The sequence below is a fragment of the Cololabis saira genome, chromosome 3 (genome assembly GCF_033807715.1).
Source record: "Cololabis saira isolate AMF1-May2022 chromosome 3, fColSai1.1, whole genome shotgun sequence".
NCBI classification, from domain to species: domain Eukaryota; kingdom Metazoa; phylum Chordata; class Actinopteri; order Beloniformes; family Belonidae; genus Cololabis; species Cololabis saira.
Window position 1 is genome coordinate 52,687,535 of NC_084589.1, and position 20,795 is coordinate 52,708,329.

At 46.7% G+C, this 20,795-nt stretch overlaps 1 protein-coding gene across 1 annotated transcript in view; it reads left to right on the plus strand.

Annotated features, from left to right (window-relative positions):
* The first annotated feature begins 202 nt into the window (after window positions 1-202).
* Window positions 203-20,795, plus strand: part of LOC133440788 (collagen alpha-6(VI) chain-like) — a 90,832-nt gene continuing 70,239 nt past the window's right edge. The window contains exons 1-4 of the mRNA XM_061718108.1: window positions 203-217; window positions 2,136-2,235; window positions 3,084-3,671; window positions 11,234-11,899. Of these exons, the coding sequence (XP_061574092.1) occupies window positions 2,163-2,235; window positions 3,084-3,671; window positions 11,234-11,899 (1,327 nt within the window). The 5' untranslated portion in view covers window positions 203-217; window positions 2,136-2,162. The remainder of the gene's footprint in view (window positions 218-2,135; window positions 2,236-3,083; window positions 3,672-11,233; window positions 11,900-20,795) is intronic.

Below are 20,795 nucleotides of genomic sequence, written 5' to 3' on the forward strand. Positions count from 1 at the left end.
CAGCGGCCCTCCCCTCCTCATCCTCGTCCCTCCCCATCACTTAAAACCAGAATGACTTGTGGAGCTCTGTACAGTCGGACTCTGGTCGGGCTCTGGTTGGTGCTGACGGTGCTGAGGGTGCTGGTGTTCCTGAGGGTGCTGACGGTGCTGACGGTGCTGAGGGTGCTGAGGGTGCTGACGGTGCTGACGGTGCTGATGGTGCGGATGCAGCAGAACTGTGAGTGACGACGTCGCTTAAATCTTTTCATCAACAGAAAACGGTGATGTTTACAGGTTCAGGCTGGAAGAGTGTTTACTTGTGATCTAGGTTAAGGTTAAGTTTATGGTTATGTTAGGTTATGTTAGATTAGGGTTAGGATTAAAGGTTAGGGGTTAGGTTAGGGTTATGTTCGGGTTTTGGTTATGGTTAGAGGGTTATGGATATGGTTAGGGTTAGGGTTAGTGTTAGGGTTGGGGTTGGGGTTGGTGTTAGGTTTTTGTGGTTTCAATATGGTGCACGAGCCTACTGTACTGATGAAAAGGGATGGAGCAGTGGGAGCACGGTCGTCTTCCACACATGTACCGAGGGTTCGAACCCCAAGCAGGACCAGAAGGACGGACAGAGGGGATCCATGGCAAAGGATCAAAAACAAACCAAAAAAATATACAACCAAACAAGCAAAAATTGTATCTTTTTGTTGAAAAATAATTTTTGTTGAGAAGTTGAGGTAAGAGAGGAAAAAAAAAAAAAAAAACTGATATTTTCCCCTCTACATTTTCAAAAATATCCTGGTTTACACGGACCTGCATGAAAATGCTGTTAACGTCATGCCAGCCAATCAGAATCCTGGAAAAAACATCAACAAATGACACGTGTAACTTCCAGTTAAGGCTGATTTATGGTTCCGCGTTACACCAACGCAGAGCTATGGCGTAGGGTACGCGGCGATGCGCGCAGTACGGTGTGCGTCGCCGCGTACCCTACGCCATAGGCTCTTCGTTGGTGTAACGGAACCATAATTCAGGATTTACTTCCAAGACGGAACGAGAGTCTTTGGTTTGGAGTGACAGAGAAGTGGAGTTACTTTTAAGTGTGACTTTTGAATATAAAACAGGTAAAATACAAGAAAATATTGACGTTACAAACTAATTGTAACCACAGGTGTCACTCATGACGCTGGTGACGTTTCTGTCTCATAATGTGACGTTCTGAAGATAAATGTCCGTTTTCCTCTGTTTAGACGCAAATGTAAAAACTGAGTTTTTGAAAATCTCCACTTTGGCCGGAGTTTTCAGAAATGATCGTTTTTGGAGACTTTGAGCTTCGTTTTCGAGTAAACGAACGAACAAAACGCATGAAAACACCAGCGTTTTTGATACGTGGAAACGGAGCCTAAGGTTAGGAGTTAAAGTTAAGGTTAGGGTTAGGAGTTAAGGTTAGGAGTTAGGAGCTAGGAGTTGACATCTACGGTGGATCTGAATGTGTGGGTTGCCAAATTGTGATGAAGCACCAACCATTTTCATGTTTTTGTGTTTGTTTAACAACAGTTTTTCACCTTATTTTATCAACTTTAATTGGAAATTTGAACTAAAGCATCAACTCAACAACTGTTTGAACAGGAAATTAAAGGAACTTTAGTGTTTTTTTAATGTGGAAGTTAATGAAAACACTATGTTCACACAGATCTGTTACTCTTGTTTTAATTAGTTTAAACACGTATTTTAGTGCAGGCGGTTTTTAGAGGTTTGTAGACGGTTTTAATAGCTTGTTTTTATTCCCCACTCCCCCTCAAGATCTAAACTTAGTTACTCTCTTCTTCATTTAAAGTGTTATTAGTAATTCTGCACCCGTCCTGAAACCAGGACTAGTGGAGATGAAGAGGAACCGCAGATCCAGTTCTTAATCATACCTGAGTTCTGTAACAGGAAATCAGAAGTTATTCCAACCTTTATGTTTTTTAAACCTACTTTAATTCCAGCTAATGCTAAATTCTTATTCATAACACAAACAGACTTTAGCACAGCTGCAAGAGAGAGGTGATTAAATGCTGGGGGCTGTTTTTTTGTCTGTTTCGTTAGACTTTAATCTTTTAAAAGCTAATTTAGCTTTGATAGCTCAGAGGATAAAGATCCAAACTCCTTCTGTTTTCCTGCAGGAACTTCGTGGACCAGGATCTTCCAGCATGAGGAGCAGAGCCGGTTTCCTCGGCCTCATCGCAGCCGCCTGCTTCTGCGGCGTCGCTGCTCAGAGCTCAGGTGGGTAGTTCAGTTCAGACACGCCTGCATACGTCTCTGGCTGCGTCTGTCGCCCACGCCGGCGTTTGCGTTTGCAGCTGGTGTCTGCGACTGCTGTTATTAACGGGCGTCTGCGTCTGGTGTCTGCGTTGGTGTCTGCGACTGGCGTTCTTAACTTGCGTCTGTGACTCGCGGCTGCGTCTGCGACTAGAGTCTGCATCTGCCGTCTGCGACTGGCATCTGCGACTGGCATCTGCGACTGGCATCTGCGACTGGCGTCTGCGGTCGGCGTTATTAACTGGCGTCTGCAGCTGGCGTCTGCCGTCTCTGTCTGGCCTCTGCATTGGGGTCTGCGACTGGCGTTATTAACTGGCGTCTGCGTCTGCGACTGGCGACTGGGTCTGGCGTCTGCGTTGGTGTCTGGTGACTGCCTCTGATTTGGCTTCTGCAACTGGCATCTGTGGCTGGCGTCTGCAGCTGGTGTCTGCGTCTGCGACTGGCGTTCTTAACTTGCGTCTGCGACTCGCGGCTGCGTCTGCGACTAGAGTCTGCGTTGGCGTCTGCATCTGCGACTGGTGTCTGGTGTCTGTGTTGGCGTCTGGTGACTGCATCTGCAGCTGGCGTCTGCCGTCTCTGTCTGGCCTCTGCATTGGGGTCTGCGACTGGTGTCTGGCGACTGGCTTCTGCGACTGCCTCGTTGGCGTCTGCATTGGCGTCTGCGTTGACGTCTGCGTTGGTGTCTGGTGACTGCCTCTGCATTGGGGTCTGCGACTGGCGTCTGGCGTTATTAACTGGCGTCTGCGTTGGCGTCTGCGTTTGCAACTGCATCTGCAGCTGCGTTATCAACTAACTCCTCTCTCCCTGACCAGAGTGTGAAAACGCCACGGTGGCCGACATCGTCTTCCTGGTCGACGGCTCCGACAGCATCGGCGCCGAGAACTTTGGGGAAGTCCGAACTTTCCTCCGCAACATCATCCAGGGCCTGGACATCGGCGCCAAGAAGGTCCAGATCGGCCTGGCGCAGTACGGCTACGAGACGCACCCGGAGTTCCTGCTGAGGAGCCACCCGGACAGGAAGTCCCTGCTGGCGGCGGTGGAGCAGCTGCCCTACCGCGGCGGCGGGACGCAGACGGGGAAGGCGCTGAACTTCCTGCGGGAGGAATACTTCACGGCCGTCGCCGGCAGCCGGGTCGGCCAGCGGGTGCCCCAGATCGCCGTGGTGCTGACGGATGGGGAGTCCCTGGACGAGGTGGAGACCGCCGCGCTGCTCCTGCGGCGGCACGGCGTCACCATGTTCGGCGTGGGCGTGGGCGAGTACAACCGGACGCAGCTGCGCTCCATCGCCAGCTGGCCCCACGAGCAGTTCCTCTACACCATGGAGAACTTCCAGGCCCTGCAGGCCATGGCGGGAACGCTGCTGGAGAACGTGTGCAGCTCCATGGAGGGCCAGAGACAAGGTAAGCACCAAAAAACCACGGAGAGGAAATCAACTGGAAACAGCCTAGTCATAAAACAGGAGTTGACCCTGCAACTAGAGGAAACAGCCTAGTAATAAAACAGGAGTTGACCCTGCAACTAGAGAAAACAGCCTAGTCATAAAACAGGAGTTGGCCCTGCAACTAGAGGAAACAGCCTAGTAATAAAACAGGAGTTGACCCTGCAACTAATAATAATAATAATAATAATGAATTTAATTTATAATGCACTTTCCATTCGGAAATCTCAAAGTGCTACAAGAAAAAAAAAAACATTCAGATCATTTATCATAGCTGGCATATGCTTTGTTAAAAAGGTGGGTTTTAAGTCCTCTCTTAAAAGTGTCTGTGGTTCTCTCAGGTGGGTGGGGAGGGTATTCCACAGTTTAGGGGTAACGGAGCAGAAGGCCCGGTCACCCATAGTGACCAGCTTAGTCTTGGTGGGTTTGAGGAGGTTGTTGTTTGCTGAGCGGGTGCGGGTGGGGGGCTGAGGATGGATCAGCTCCTTGAGGTAAGGGGGTGCGTTGCCATGGATTCATTGGTAGGTAAGAAGGGAGATCTTGTATTCAGTCCGGGAGGAGATGGGAAGCCAGTGCAGTGAGTGGAGGATGGGAGTGATGTGGTCATATTTGCGCACTCTCATCAGGATCCTAGCGGCACTGTTCAGGATGTATTGGAGCTTTTGAAGGCTCTTGCTTGGGATCCCGATGAGAAGTGCGTTGCAGTAGTCTAGCCTGGAGGAGACGAAGGCGTGGACCAGTTTTTCTGCATCTTTCGGGGACAGGATGGGGCGGAGTTTGGCTATGTTTTTGAGGTGGAAGAAGGATGTTTGACGGAGGTGATTAATGTGGGCCTCATAGTTGAGGTGGGGGTCCATTCTGACACCCAGGTTGGTGATGACGGTTGACAGAGGGATATCCTGGCCAGAAAAGGTGATGCATGTGATGGGGGATGACTTGATCTGGTGTGGGGTGCCGATGAGCATGTCTTCTGTTTTGCCGCTGTTGATCTGTAAAAAGTGTTGTTTCATCCACGCCTTGATCTCCTCCAGGCAGATGGTGAGTGTGGATGAAGATGACTCTGCAGCAGATGGGTCCAGTTTTATGTATAGCTGTGTGTCATCTGCATAGCAGTGGAAGGCCAAGCCGTGCCTGCTGATGACACTGCCGAGGGGGAGCATGTACAGGGTGAAGAGGGTGGGGCCGAGTACAGATCCTTGAGGGACACCGCAGGTGATGGGCTGGGTTCGGGATTTAACGCCTCCCAAGGAGATGCACTCGGTTCTTTCTGTGAGGTATGATCTGAACCAGTCCAGGGCGGTATTGCGGAGTCCGATGGTGGAGTGGAGGCGGTGTAGCAGGATGGAGTGGTCGACGGTGTCAAATGCGGCTGTGAGATCCAGGAGGATGAGGAGGGAGGGGGAGCCGCCATCAGCTGCCATTAGAAGGTCGTTGGTGACCCTGACCAGTGCTGTTTCAGTACTGTGGGCGGAGCGGAAACCAGACTGGAATTTTTCAGCCAGGTTATTGCCGTTCAGGTGATGTTGTAGTTGAGTGGCAACTACTTTTTCCAGGACCTTGGAGAGGAACAGGATGTTGGAGATGGGTCTATAGTTGGCATGGAGTTCTGGGTCTAGGGTGGGTTTTTTGAGAAGTGGGGTGATGATGGCCGTTTTCAGAGCTGGGGGAACGTGGCCGGACTGAAGGGAGAGGTTAATTGCTTATGGCTTTAATGTGCAGTTTGACCAGGGATGTGGGAAGGGGTCCAGGGAACAGGTGGAGGGCTTCATGCGGCCGATGGTGTCTTCAACCTCTTGCTGCGTGGTGGGAGAAAAGCAGCAGAGAGGCTGGGAAGGCCCAGGCTGTGGGCTGGCTGTTGGGGCAGAAGAAGTAGGGGGGGTGGGGGGGGAACGAATATTGTCAACTTTTGCTCTGAAGAACGTTAGGAATTTGTCACACTGTTCAGTTGTGGCTGCTCTGTTTGATGGGGTTTGTGGTTTTAGGAGGTGGTCTATGGTTGAAAAGAGCTGTTTAGAGTTGCCAGGGTTGTTATTGATGATGTTGGAGTAGAAATCAGTCCGTGTCTTTCTGAGGGCCTCGGAGTAAGCCTTTTGATGGTCCCTGTAGGCCAATTTGTGTACCGTTAGTCCAGAAGTAATGTGACGCCGTTCGAGGAGAAAAGAGAAAAAAGCCTAGTCATAAAACAGGAGTTGACCCTGCAACTAGAGAAAACAGCCTAGTCATAAAACAGGAGTTGACCCTGCAACTAGAGGAAACAGCCTAGTCATAAAACATGAGTTGACCCTGCAACTAGAGAAAACAGCCTAGTCATAAAACAGGAGTTGACCCTGCAACTAGAGAAAAACGCCTAGTCATAAAACAGGAGTTGACCCTGCAACTAGAGAAAACCGCCTAGTCATGAAACAGGAGTTGAACCTGCAACTAGAGGAAACAGCCTAGTCATAAAACAGGAGTTGACCCTGCAACTAGAGAAAACAGCCTAGTCATAAAACAGGAGTTGACCCTGCAACTAGAGGAAACAGCCTAGTCATAAAACAGGAGTTGACCCTGCAACTAGAGGAAACAGCCTAGTCATAAAACATGAGTTGACCCTGCAACTAGAGAAAACAGCCTAGTCATAAAACAGGAGTTGACCCTGCAACTAGAGAAAACAGCCTAGTCATAAAACAGGAGTTGATCCTGCAACTAGAGAAAACAGCCTAGTCATAAAACATGAGTTGACCCTGCAACTAGAGAAAACAGCCTAGTCATAAAACAGGAGTTGACCCTGCAACTAGAGAAAACAGCCTAGTCATAAAACAGGAGATTACCCTGCAACTAGAGGAAACAGCCTAGTCATAAAACAGGAGTTGACCCCGCCACTAGAGAAAACAGCCTAGTCATTAAACAGGAGTTGACCCTGCAACTAGAGGAAACAGCCTAGTCATAAAACATGAGTTGACCCTGCAACTAGAGAAAACAGCCTAGTCATAAAACAGGAGTTGACCCTGCAACTAGAGAAAACAGCCTAGTCATGAAACAGGAGTTGACCCTGCAACTAGAGAAAACAGCCTAGTCATAAAACAGGAGTTGACCCTGCAACTAGAGGAAACAGCCTAGTCATAAAACAGGAGTTGACCCTGCAACTAGAGGAAACAGCCTGGTCATAAAACAGGAGTTGACCCTGCAACTAGAGAAAACAGCCTAGTCATAAAACAGGAGTTGACCCTGCAACTAGAGAAAACAGCCTAGTCATAAAACATGAGTTGACCCTGCAACTAGAGAAAACAGCCTAGTCATAAAACAGGAGTTGACCCTGCAACTAGAGAAAACAGCCTAGTCATAAAACAGGAGTTGACCCTGCTACTAGAGAAAACAGCCTAGTCGTAAAACAGGAGTTGACCCTGCAATTAGAGAAAAAAGCCTAGTCATGAAACAGGAGTTGACCCTGCAACTAGAGGAAACAGCCTAGTCATAAAACAGGAGTTGACCCTGCAACTAGAGGAAACAGCCTAGTCATAAAACATGAGTTGACCCTGCAACTAGAGAAAACAGCCTAGTCATAAAACAGGAGTTGACCCTGCAACTAGAGAAAACAGCCTAGTCATGAAACAGGAGTTGACCCTGCAACTAGAGAAAACAGCCTAGTCATAAAACAGGAGTTGACCCTGCAACTAGAGAAAACAGCCTAGTCATGAAACAGGAGTTGACCCTGCAACTAGAGAAAACAGCCTAGTCATAAAACAGGAGTTGACCCTGCAACTAGAGGAAACAGCCTAGTCATAAAACAGGAGTTGACCCTGCAACTACAGGAAACAGCCTAGTCATAAAACAGGAGTTGACCCTGCAACTAGAGAAAACAGCCTAGTCATTAAACAAGAGTTGACCCAGCAACTAGAGAAAACAGCTTAGTCATAAAACAGGAGTTGACCCTGCAACTAGAGAAAACAGCCTAGTCATAAAACAGGAGTTGACCCTGCAACTAGAGAAAACAGCCTAGTCATAAAACAGGAGTTGACCCTGCTACTAGAGAAAACAGCCTAGTCGTAAAACAGGAGTTGACCCTGCAATTAGAGAAAAAAGCCTAGTCATGAAACAGGAGTTGACCCTGCAACTAGAGGAAACAGCCTAGTCATAAAACAGGAGTTGACCCTGCAACTAGAGGAAACAGCCTAGTTATAAAACAGGAGTTGACCCTGCAACTAGAGAAAACAGCCTAGTCATAAAACAGGAGTTGACCCTGCAACTAGAGAAAACAGCCTAGTCATGAAACAGGAGTTGACCCTGCAACTACAGAAAACAGCCTAGTCATAAAACAGGAGTTGACCCTGCAACTAGAGAAAACAGCCTAGTCATAAAACAGGAGTTGACCCTGCAACTAGAGGAAACAGCCTAGTCATAAAACATGAGTTGACCCTGCAACTAGAGAAAACAGCCTAGTCATAAAACAGGAGTTGACCCTGCAACTAGAGAAAACAGCCTAGTCATGAAACAGGAGTTGACCCTGCAACTAGAGAAAACAGCCTAGTCATAAAACAGGAGTTGACCCTGCAACTAGAGAAAACAGCCTAGTCATAAAACAGGAGTTGACCCTGCAACTAGAGGAAACAGCCTAGTCATAAAACAGGAGTTGACCCTGCAACTAGAGAAAACAGCCTAGTCATGAAACAGGAGTTGACCCTGCAACTAGAGTAAACAGCCTAGTCATAAAACAGGAGTTGGCCCTGCAACTAGAGAAAACAGCCTAGTCATAAAACAGGAGTTGGCCCTGCAACTAGAGAAAACAGCCTAGTCATAAAACAGGAGTTGGCCCTGCAACTAGAGAAAACAGCCTAGTCATAAAACAGGAGTTGGCCCTGCAACTAGAGAAAACAGCCTAGTCATAAAACAGGAGTTGGCCCTGCAACTAGAGGAAACAGCCTAGTAATAAAACAGGAGTTGACCCTGCAACTAATAATAATAATAATAATAATTAATTTAATTTATAATGCACTTTCCATTCGGAAATCTCAAAGTGCTACAAGAAAAAAAAAAAAAACATTCAGATCATTTATCATAGCTGGCATATGCTTTGTTAAAAAGGTGGGTTTTAAGTCCTCTCTTAAAAGTGTCTGTGGTTCTCTCAGGTGGGTGGGGAGGGTATTCCACAGTTTAGGGGTAACGGAGCAGAAGGCCCGGTCACCCATAGTGACCAGCTTAGTCTTGGTGGGTTTGAGGAGGTTGTTGTTTGCTGAGCGGGTGCGGGTGGGGGGCTGAGGATGGATCAGCTCCTTGAGGTAAGGGGGTGCGTTGCCATGGATTCATTGGTAGGTAAGAAGGGAGATCTTGTATTCAGTCCGGGAGGAGATGGGAAGCCAGTGCAGTGAGTGGAGGATGGGAGTGATGTGGTCATATTTGCGCACTCTCATCAGGATCCTAGCGGCACTGTTCAGGATGTATTGGAGCTTTTGAAGGCTCTTGCTTGGGATCCCGATGAGAAGTGCGTTGCAGTAGTCTAGCCTGGAGGAGACGAAGGCGTGGACCAGTTTTTCGGCATCTTTCGGGGACAGGATGGGGCGGAGTTTGGCGATGTTTTTGAGGTGGAAGAAGGATGTTTGACGGAGGTGATTAATGTGGGCCTCATAGTTGAGGTGGGGGTCCATTCTGACACCCAGGTTGGTGATGACGGATGACAGAGGGATATCCTGGCCAGAAAAGGTGATGCATATGATGGGAGATGACTTGACCTGGTGTGGGGTGCCGATGAGCATGGCTTCTGTTTTGCCGCTGTTGATCTGTAAAAAGTGTTGTTTCATCCACGCCTTGATCTCCTCCAGGCAGATGGTGAGTGTGGATGAAGATGACTCTGCAGCAGATGGGTCCAGTTTTATGTATAGCTGTGTGTCATCTGCATAGCAGTGGAAGGCCAAGCCGTGCCTGCTGATGACACTGCCGAGGGGGAGCATGTACAGGGTGAAGAGGGTGGGGCCGAGTACAGATCCTTGAGGGACACCGCAGGTGATGGGCTGGGTTCGGGATTTAACGCCCCTGCACTCGGTTCTTTCTGTGAGGTATGATCTGAACCAGTCCAGGGCGGTATTGCGGATTCCGATGGTGGAGTGGAGGCGGTGTAGCAGGATGGAGTGGTCGACGGTGTCAAATGCGGCTGTGAGATCCAGGAGGATGAGGAGGGAGGGGGAGCCGCCATCAGCTGCCATTAGAAGGTCGTTGGTGACCCTGACCAGAGCTGTTTCAGTACTGTGGGCGGAGCGGAAACCAGACTGGAATTTTTCAGCCAGGTTATTGCCGTTCAGGTGATGTTGTAGTTGAGTGGCAACTACTTTCTCCAGGACCTTGGAGAGGAACGGGAGGTTGGAGATGGGTCTGTAGTTGGCATGGAGTTCTCGGTCTAAGGTGGGTTTTTTGAGAAGTGGGGTGATGATGGCCGTTTTCAGAGCTGGGGGAACGTGGCCGGACTGAAGGGAGAGGTTAATTGCTTCTGTGATCAGGGGGCTTATGGCTTTAATGTGCAGTTTGACCAGGGATGTGGGAAGGGGGTCCAGGGAACAGGTGGAGGGCTTAATTCGGCCGATGGTGTCTTCAACCTCTTGCTGCGTGGTGGGAGAAAAGCAGCAGAGAGGCTGGGAAGGCCCAGGCTGTGGGCTGGCTGTTGGGGCAGAAGAAGTAGGGGGGGTGGGGGGGGGGGGGACGAATATTGTCAACTTTTGCTCTGAAGAACATTAGGAATTTGTCACACTGTTCAGTTGTGGCTGCTCTGTTTGATGGGGTTTGTGCTTTTAGGAGGTGGTCTATAGTTGAAAAGAGCTGTTTTGAGTTGCCAGGGTTGTTATTGATGATGTTGGAGTAGAAATCAGTCCGTGTCTTTCTGAGGGCCTCGGAGTAAGCCTTTTGATGGTCCCTGTAGGCCAATTTGTGTACCGTTAGTCCAGAAGTAATGTGACGCCGTTCGAGGAGAAAAGAGAAAAAAGCCTAGTCATAAAACAGGAGTTGACCCTGCAACTAGAGAAAACAGCCTAGTCATAAAACAGGAGTTGACCCTGCAACTAGAGGAAACAGCCTAGTCATAAAACAGGAGTTGACCCTGTAACTAGAGGAAACAGCCTAGTCATAAAACAGGAGTTGACCCTGCAACTAGAGGAAACAGCCTAGTCATAAAACAGGAGTTGACCCTGCAACTAGAGAAAACAGCCTAGTCATAAAACAGGAGTTGACCCTGCAACTAGAGAAAACAGCCTAGTCATAAAACAGGAGTTGACCCTGCAACTAGAGGAAACAGCCTAGTCATAAAACAGGAGTTGACCCTGCAACTAGAGGAAAGAGCCTAGTCATAAAACAGGAGTTGACTAGAGAAAACAGCCTAGTCATAAATCAGGAGTTGGCCCTGCAACTAGAGGAAACAGGCTAGTCATAAAACAGGAGTTGACCCCGAAACTAGAGAAAACAGCTGAACTAAAGCTGAATTCCTGAACAGGAGGAACTCTTAACCATTTCATAAAATCCTAACCAGGTTTAATTAATGAACACGCTTGTCCCGCCTTGTTTCAGCGCTGGCCGACCCGTTTGCAGACACCTTCTTCCTGGTGGACAGCGGTTTGTCGCCTCGACAGTTCGCCCAGTTCCGGAGCGAGCTCCAAAAGCTGATCGGCCAGATGGATTCGGTGGGCCGGTCCGGCTACCGCTTCGGCTTGGCCCAGTACGGGGAACGGGTCAAGGTGGACTTCCGCCTGGACTCCCACGACACCAAAGCGCAGGTCATGAAGGCCGTGAAGGGTTTCCGGCTGGACTCGGAGTCCAAGCAGCCGTCCAACCTGGGCGCCGCTCTGGAGTTCGCCGCCCGGAACTTCTTCGGGCCGGAGGTCGGCGGCCGCGCGCACCGGGGGGCCCGGCAGTTCCTGTACGTGGTTCTGGGGAAGGAGTCGGACGATTCGGTGTTCTGGGCGGCCAAAGATGTCCTGGCAACGGGAGTGGAGCTGGGCCGGTTTGGACCAAGGGGACCGGCGGGGCCGGGGGGGCCGGGGGGGCCGGGGGGACCGGGACTGCCGGGAATACTGGAGGATATCCTTGCCTACCAAATAGACGCACATGTCAAAGACAAGCGTCTGTTTCACGACTTCAAAATAAGCAAACTGCTGAACGTCAGTACCAGCGTTCAGACGGACACGGTGGGGGCGTTTGACACGATGAAGACGATGGATCCGATGGTCGCTGAAGGTGAGGAAGTACACTGATACAAATATCGTGCTTGATCTACTAAAAAAAAATTAGTCAACTTTTTGCATGAGATCAATTTTTACGTTTCCATGCAATAACCCTTTTCTAACCGGAATATGATCAATAACCCGGTTCCACGGGCATGTAAACTCCAATAACCCCTTTGAATAACCATAATTTGCTCATATGACCCCTGGGTTACTCCTTTTCTAACCCGAATATTTGGTCATGTATAGACTAATGGGATTTCTCCATCAAACGGAACAGGAATGTGTTTTCTGCACATGCTCTGTTCACAAGGAATCCTGGTCTTTTGAGTCCAGGAAGTTCTTATAAACACGGAGAAACCAAGACCAGGAGGAGACTAATCACTTCATAAATGGAATGAAGGATATGAACATTTCTGCATTTGTAGACGGTAGAAAGTTGTTGGAATTATTGTAGTAAGTTATCATGCTTGCTATTAACAGAACGTATGATAATTTGCTTATGCCTGTGACACACTGATAAAACAATGCTCTGTTAAGTGATTAAAAAGTGCTGCAAAAGAAGTTTCCTGTTTGTCAGCATAAAGCAGAAATCTGCAGAGAAGAGGAAACTACTTGTTGCTAAACAAGAACAATTTATACCTGTCCACTGACTGCGACCACTCCCTTTCCCCCTCCCTTTAGGGGCGCAGTCAGCTCTGTAATCTAGGGAACACCCAGAGTGAATAAAAGCAAGGAAGCAGCAGAGACAAATCAGAGTATGTTGGAGATCTTACACGTCTCGACTGCTCTCCTTGCGCAAGTCATTTAACTGTTGTTGTGTCTCTTTTTGTCTCCAGAAAGTTTCATGATACAAATGTTAAGTGTATAAACCTAACAAAAGTACTGGGATAGACAGATTTACAAGAAGGTGAGAGAAAAGTTGCAGCAGGATTTGTAGGAACGCCAGACCAGATCATGTCGAATATCCTGCTGTTGTTGTTGTTGTTGTGGATTTGGATACAGCAAGAAGAAGCCGAAATGATGGGAATTGCGTCATCACGTTCTCCGTGCGTCGCTGGTTTTATCCAGATAAATGATTAATCACCATGGATACAGAGATAACCCTGTTACCATGGATACTGGGATAACCCTGTTACCATGGATACAGGGATAACCCTGTTAGCTCAGCATGGAAACGGAATATTCCCGATGTTTCAGTCACCGGAATATTGACCTTAACCTGAATTTTGACTGCATGGAAACGTAGTCAGTATTTCTGTTCTCACCAAAGCTACGATGTAGATGTATCAGCTAACGACAAAAAAAATAACAAAAACATTTTTTTTTCTCACTATTTTTTCCCCATTTTATGACCCAGTGCTGCTAGCTAAGCCAGTCCTGGGCGTTGCTCCATCTACCAACCCTTAGTTTTTTTGAGAATCCCTTCCATTGCCAAAGCAAAATTGGTGATGTAACTAGAATATTGTATCGTAAATCGTATCGACTTGGGACCTAGACATCGGAATAATATCGTATCGTAACGACTTGGGACCTAGTGATCGGAATCGTATCGTATCGACTTGGGACATAGTGTATCGGAATTGTATCGTATCATAAAACGTATCGACTTGGGACCTAGTGATCGGAATCGTATCGGAATCGTATCGACTTGGGACCTAGTGTATCGGAATTGTATCGTATCATAAATCGTATCGACTTAAGACCTAGTGATCGGAATCGTATCGGAATCGTTTCGACTTGGGACCTAGTGATCGGAATCGTATCGTATCGACTTTGGACCTAGTGTATCGGAATTGTATCGTATCGTAAATCGTATCGACTTGGGACCTAGTGATCGGAATCATATCAGAATCGTTTCGACTTGGGACCTAGTGATCGGAATCGTATCGTATCGTATCGACTTGGGACCTAGTGATCGGAATCGTATCGTATCGACTTGGACCTAGTGTATCGAAATTGTATCGTATCGACTTGGGACCTAGTGATCGGAATCGTATCGTATCGACTTGGGACCTAGTGATCGGAATCGTATCATGAATCGTATCGACTTGGGACCTAGTGATCGGAATCGTATCATAAATCGTATCGACTTGGGACCTAGTGATCGGAATCGTATAGGAATCGTTTCGACTTGGGACCTAGTGATCGGAATCGTATCGTAAATCGTATCGACTAGGGACCTAGTGATCGGAATAGTATCGTATCATATCGACTTGGGACCTAGTGATCGGAATCGTATCGTATCGTATCGACTTGGGACCTAGTGATCGGAATCGTATCGTATCGACTTGGGACCTAGTGTATCGGAATCGTATCATAAATCGTATCGACTTGGGACCTAGTGATCGGAATCGTATCAGAATCGTTTCGACTTGGGACCTAGTGTATCGGAATCGTATCGTATCGACTTGGGACCTAGTGATCGGAATCGTATCGGAATCGTTTCGACTTGGGACCTAGTGTATCGTATCGTATCGTATCGACTTGGGACCTAGTGATCGGAATCGTATCGGAATCGTATCGACGTGGGACCTAGTGATCGGAATCGTATCATAAATCGTATCGACTTGGGACCTAGTGATCGGAATCGTATCGTAAATCGTATCGACTTGGGACCTAGTGATCGGAATCGTATCATAAATCGTATCGACTTGGGACCTAGTGATCGGAATCGTATCATAAATCGTATCGACTTGGGACCTAGTGATCGGAATCGTATCATAAATCGTATCGACTTGGGACCTAGTGATCGGAATCGTATCAGAATCGTTTCGACTTGGGACCTAGTGTATCGGAATCGTATCGTATCGACTTGGGACCTAGTGATCGGAATCGTATCGGAATCGTTTCGACTTGGGACCTAGTGTATCGTATCGTATCGTATCGACTTGGGACCTAGTGATCGGAATCGTATCGGAATCGTATCGACGTGGGACCTAGTGATCGGAATCGTATCATAAATCGTATCGACTTGGGACCTAGTGATCGGAATCGTATCGTAAATCGTATCGACTTGGGACCTAGTGATCGGAATCGTATCATAAATCGTATCGACTTGGGACCTAGTGATCGGAATCGTATCATAAATCGTATCGACTTGGGACCTAGTGATCGGAATCGTATCATAAATCGTATCGACTTGGGACCCAGTGATCGGAATCGTATCGTATCGACTTGGGACCTAGTAATTGGAATTGTATCGTATCATAAATCGTATCGACTTGGGACCTAGTGATCGGAATCGTATCGTAAATCGTATCGACTTGGGACCTAGTAATCGGAATCTTATTGTAAATCATATCGACGTGGGACCTAGTGATCGGAATCGTATCGACTTAAGACCTAGTGATCGGAATCGTATCGTAAATCGTATCGACTTGGGACCTAGTGATCGGAATCGTATCGTAAATCGTATCGACTTGTGACCTAGTGTATCGGAATCGTATCGACTTAAGACCTAGTGATCGGAATCGTATAGTAAATCGTATCGACTTGGGACCTAGTGATCGGAATCGTCTGGACTTAAGACCTAGTGATCGGAATCGTATAGTAAATCGTATCGACTTGGGACCTAGTGATCGGAATCGTATCGACTTAAGACCTAGTGATCGAAATCGTATCGTAAATCGTATCGACTTGGGACCTAGTGATCGGAATCGTATCGTAAATCGTATCGACTTGGGACCTAGTGATCGGAATCGTATCGTAAATCGTATCGACTTGTGACCTAGTGTATCGGAATCGTATCGACTTGGGACCTAGTGATCGGAATCGTATCGTATCGTATGGACTTGGGACCTAGTGATCGGAATCTTATCGTATCGTAAATCGTATCAACTTGGGACCTAGTGATCGTAATCGTTTTGTATCGTAAATCGTATCGACTTGGGACCTAGTCATCGGAATCGTATCGTATTGTAAATCGTAGCGACTTGCGACCTAGTGATCGGAATAGTATCGTATCATATCGTAAATCGTATCGACTTGGAACCTAGTGATCGGAATCGTATCGACTTGTGACCTAGTGATCGGAATCGTATCGTAAATCATATCAACTTGGGACCTAGTGATCGGAATCGTATCGTAAATCGTATAGACTTGGGACTTAGTGTATCGGAATTGTATCGTATCGGAAATCGTATCGACTTGCGACCTATTGATCGGAATCTTATCGTAAATCGTAAATCGTATCGACTTGGGACCTAGTGATCGGAATCTTATCGTAAATCATATCAACTTGGGACCTAGTGATCGGAATCGTATCGTAAATCGTATCGACTTAGGACTTAGTGTATCGGAATTGTATCGTATCGTAAATCGTATCGACTTGCGACCTATTGATCGGAATCGTATCGTAAATCATATCGACTTGGGACCTAGTGATCGGAATCTTATCGTAAATCATATCGACTTGGGACCTAGTGATCGGAATCGTATTGTAAAATCGTATCAACTTGGGACCTAGTGATCGGAATCGTATCGTATCGTAAATCGTATCGACTTGCGACCTAGTGATCGGAATCTTATCGTAAATCATATCAACTTGGGACCTAGTGATCGGAATCGTATCGTATCGTAAATCGTATCGACTTGGGACCTAGTGATCGGAATCGTATCGTAAATCGTATCGACTTGGGACCTAGTGATCGGAATCGTATCGTAAATTGTATCGACGTGGGACCTAGTGATCGGAATTGTATCGTATCGTAAATCGTAACGACTTTGGACCTAGTGTCTCGAAATCGTATCGACTTGGGACTTAGTGATCGGAATCGTATCGTATCGACTTGGGACCTAGTAATTGGAATTGTATCGTATCGTAAATCGTATCGATTTGGGACCTAGTGATCGGAATCGTATCATATCGACTTGGGACCTAGTGATCGGATTCGTATCGTAAATCGTATCGACTTGGGACCTAGTGATCAGAATCTTATCGTATCGTAAATCGTATCGACTTGGGACCTAGTGTATCAGAATCGTATCGACTTGGGACCTAGTGTATCGGAATTGTATCGTATCGTAAATCGTATCAACTTGGGACCTAGTGATCGGAATTGTATCGTATCGTAAATCGTAACGACTTTGGACCTAGTGTCTCGAAATCGTATCGACTTGGGACTTAGTGATCGGAATCGTATCGTATCGACTTGGGACCTAGTAATTGGAATTGTATCGTATCGTAAATCGTATCGATTTGGGACCTAGTGATCGGAATCGTATCGTATCGTAAATCGTATTGACTTGGGACCTAGTAATCGGAATCGTATCGTAAATCGTATGGACTTGGGACCTAGTGATCAGAATCTTATCGTATCGTAAATCGTATTGACTTGGGACCTAGTGATCGGAATCGTATCGACTTGGGACCTAGTGATCGGAATTGTATCGTATCGTAAATCCTATCGACTTGGGACTTAGTGATCGGAATCGTATCGTAAATCGTATCGACTTGGGACCTAGTGATCGGAATCGTATCGACTTGGGACCTAGTGATCGGAATTGTATCGTATCGTAAATCCTATCGACTTGGGACTTAGTGATCGGAATCGTATCGTAAATCGTATCGACTTGGGACCTAGTGTATCAGAATCGTATCGACTTGGGACCTAGTGTATCGGAATTGTATCGTATCGTAAATCCTATCGGCTTGGGACCTAGTGATCAGAATCGTATCGTAAATCGTATCGACTTGGGACTTAGTGATCGGAATCGTATCGTAAATCGTATCAACTTGGGACCTAGTGATCGGAATCGTATCATAAATCGTATCGACTTGGGACCTAGTGATCGGAATCGTATCGAAAATCTATCGACTTGGGACCTAGTGATCGGAATCGTATCGACTTGGGACCTAGTGATCGGAATCGTATCGTAAATCGTATCGACTTGGGACCTAGTGATCGGAATCGTATCGTAAATCGTATCGACTTGGGACCTAGTGATCGGAATCGTATCGTATCGTATGGACTTGGGACCTAGTGATCGGAATCGTATCGTATCGTAAATCGTATCAACTTGGGACCTAGTCATCGGAATGGTATCGTATCGTAAATCGTATCGACTTGGGATCTAGTGATCGGAATCGTATCGTATTGTAAATCGTAGCGACTTGCGACCTAGTGATCGGAATAGTATCGTAAATCGTATCGACTTGGGCCCTAGTGATCGGAATCGTATTGTAAAATCGTATCAACTTGGGACCTAGTGATCGGAATCGTATCGACTTCAGACCTAGTGATCTGAATCGTATCGTATTGTAAATCGTAGCGACTTGCGACCTAGTGATCGGAATAGTATCGTAAATCGTATCGACTTGTAAGCTAGTGATCGGAATCATATCGTATCGTAAATCGTATCGACTTGGGACTTAGTGTATCGGAATTGTATCGTATCGTAAATCGTATCGACTTGCGACCTATTGATCGGAATCGTATCGTAAATCGTATCGACTTGGGCCCTAGTGATCGGAATCGTATTGTAAAATCGTATCAACTTGGGACCTAGTGATCGGAATCGTATCGTATCGTAAATCGTATCGATTTGCGACCTAGTGATCGGAATCTTATCGTAAATCATATCGACTTGGGACCTAGTGATCGGAATCGTATTGTAAAATCGTATCAACTTGGGACCTAGTGATCGGAATTGTATCGTATCGTAAATCGTATCGACTTGGGACTTAGTGTATCGGAATTGTATCGTATCGTAAATCTATCGACTTGCGACCTATTGATCGGAATCGTATCGTAAATTGTAAATCGTATCGACTTGGGACCTAGTGATCGGAATCATATTGTAAAATCGTATCAACTTGGGACCTAGTGATCGGAATCGTATCGTATCCTAAATCGTATCGACTTGGGACCTAGTGATCGGAATCGTATCGTAAATCGTATCAACTTGGGACCCAGTGATCGGAATCGTATCGTATCGTAAATCGTATCAACTTGGGACCTAGTGATCGGAATCGTATCGTAAATCGTATCGACTTGGGACCTAGTGATCGGAATCGTATCGTAAATCGTATCGACTTGGGACCTAGTGATCGGAATCGTATCGTAAATCGTATCGACTTTGGACCTAGTGATCGGAATCGTATCGTATCGACTTGGGACCTAGTGATCGGAATCGTATCGTAACGACTTGGGACCTAGTGATCGGAATCGTATCGTAAATCGTATCGACTTTGGACCTTGTGATCGGAATCGTATCGTAAATCGTATCGACTTGGGACCTAGTGATCGGAATCGTATCGTATCGACTTGGGACCTAGTGATCGGATTCGTATTGTAAATCGTATGGACTTGGGACCTAGTGATCGGAATCGTATCGTAAATCGTATCGACTTTGGACCTAGTGATCGGAATCGTATCGTATCGACTTGGGACCTAGTGATCGGAATCGTATCGTATCGACTTGGGACCTAGTGATCGGATTCGTATTGTAAATCGTATGGACTTGGGACCTAGTGATCGGAATCGTATCGTATCGACTTGGGACCTAGTGATCGGAATCGTATCATAAATCGTATCGACTTGGGACCTAGTGATCGGAATCGTATCAGAATCGTTTCGACTTGGGACCTAGTGTATCGGAATCGTATCGTATCGACTTGGGACCTAGTGATCGGAATCGTATCGGAATCGTTTCGACTTGGGACCTAGTGTATCGTATCGTATCGTATCGACTTGGGACCTAGTGATCGGAATCGTATCGGAATCGTATCGACGTGGGACCTAGTGATCGGAATCGTATCATAAATCGTATCGACTTGGGACCTAGTGATCGGAATCGTATCGTAAATCGTATCGACTTGGGACCTAGTGATCGGAATCGTATCATAAATCGTATCGACTTGGGACCTAGTGATCGGAATCGTATCATAAATCGTATCGACTTGGGACCTAGTGATCGGAATCGTATCATAAATCGTATCGACTTGGGACCCAGTGATCGGAATCGTATCGTATCGACTTGGGACCTAGTAATTGGAATTGTATCGTATCATAAATCGTATCGACTTGGGACCTAGTGATCGGAATCGTATCGTAAATCGTATCGACTTGGGACCTAGTAATCGGAATCTTATTGTAAATCATATCGACGTGGGACCTAGTGATCGGAATCGTATCGACTTAAGACCTAGTGATCGGAATCGTATCGTAAATCGTATCGACTTGGGACCTAGTGATCGGAATCGTATCGTAAATCGTATCGACTTGTGACCTAGTGTATCGGAATCGTATCGACTTAAGACCTAGTGATCGGAATCGTATAGTAAATCGTATCGACTTGGGACCTAGTGATCGGAATCGTCTGGACTTAAGACCTAGTGATCGGAATCGTATAGTAAATCGTATCGACTTGGGACCTAGTGATCGGAATCGTATCGACTTAAGACCTAGTGATCGAAATCGTATCGTAAATCGTATCGACTTGGGACCTAGTGATCGGAATCGTATCGTAAATCGTATCGACTTGGGACCTAGTGATCGGAATCGTATCGTAAATCGTATCGACTTGTGACCTAGTGTATCGGAATCGTATCGACTTGGGACCTAGTGATCGGAATCGTATCGTATCGTATGGACTTGGGACCTAGTGATCGGAATCTTATCGTATCGTAAATCGTATCAACTTGGGACCTAGTGATCGTAATCGTTTTGTATCGTAAATCGTATCGACTTGGGACCTAGTCATCGGAATCGTATCGTATTGTAAATCGTAGCGACTTGCGACCTAGTGATCGGAATAGTATCGTATCATATCGTAAATCGTATCGACTTGGAACCTAGTGATCGGAATCGTATCGACTTGTGACCTAGTGATCGGAATCGTATCGTAAATCATATCAACTTGGGACCTAGTGATCGGAATCGTATCGTAAATCGTATAGACTTGGG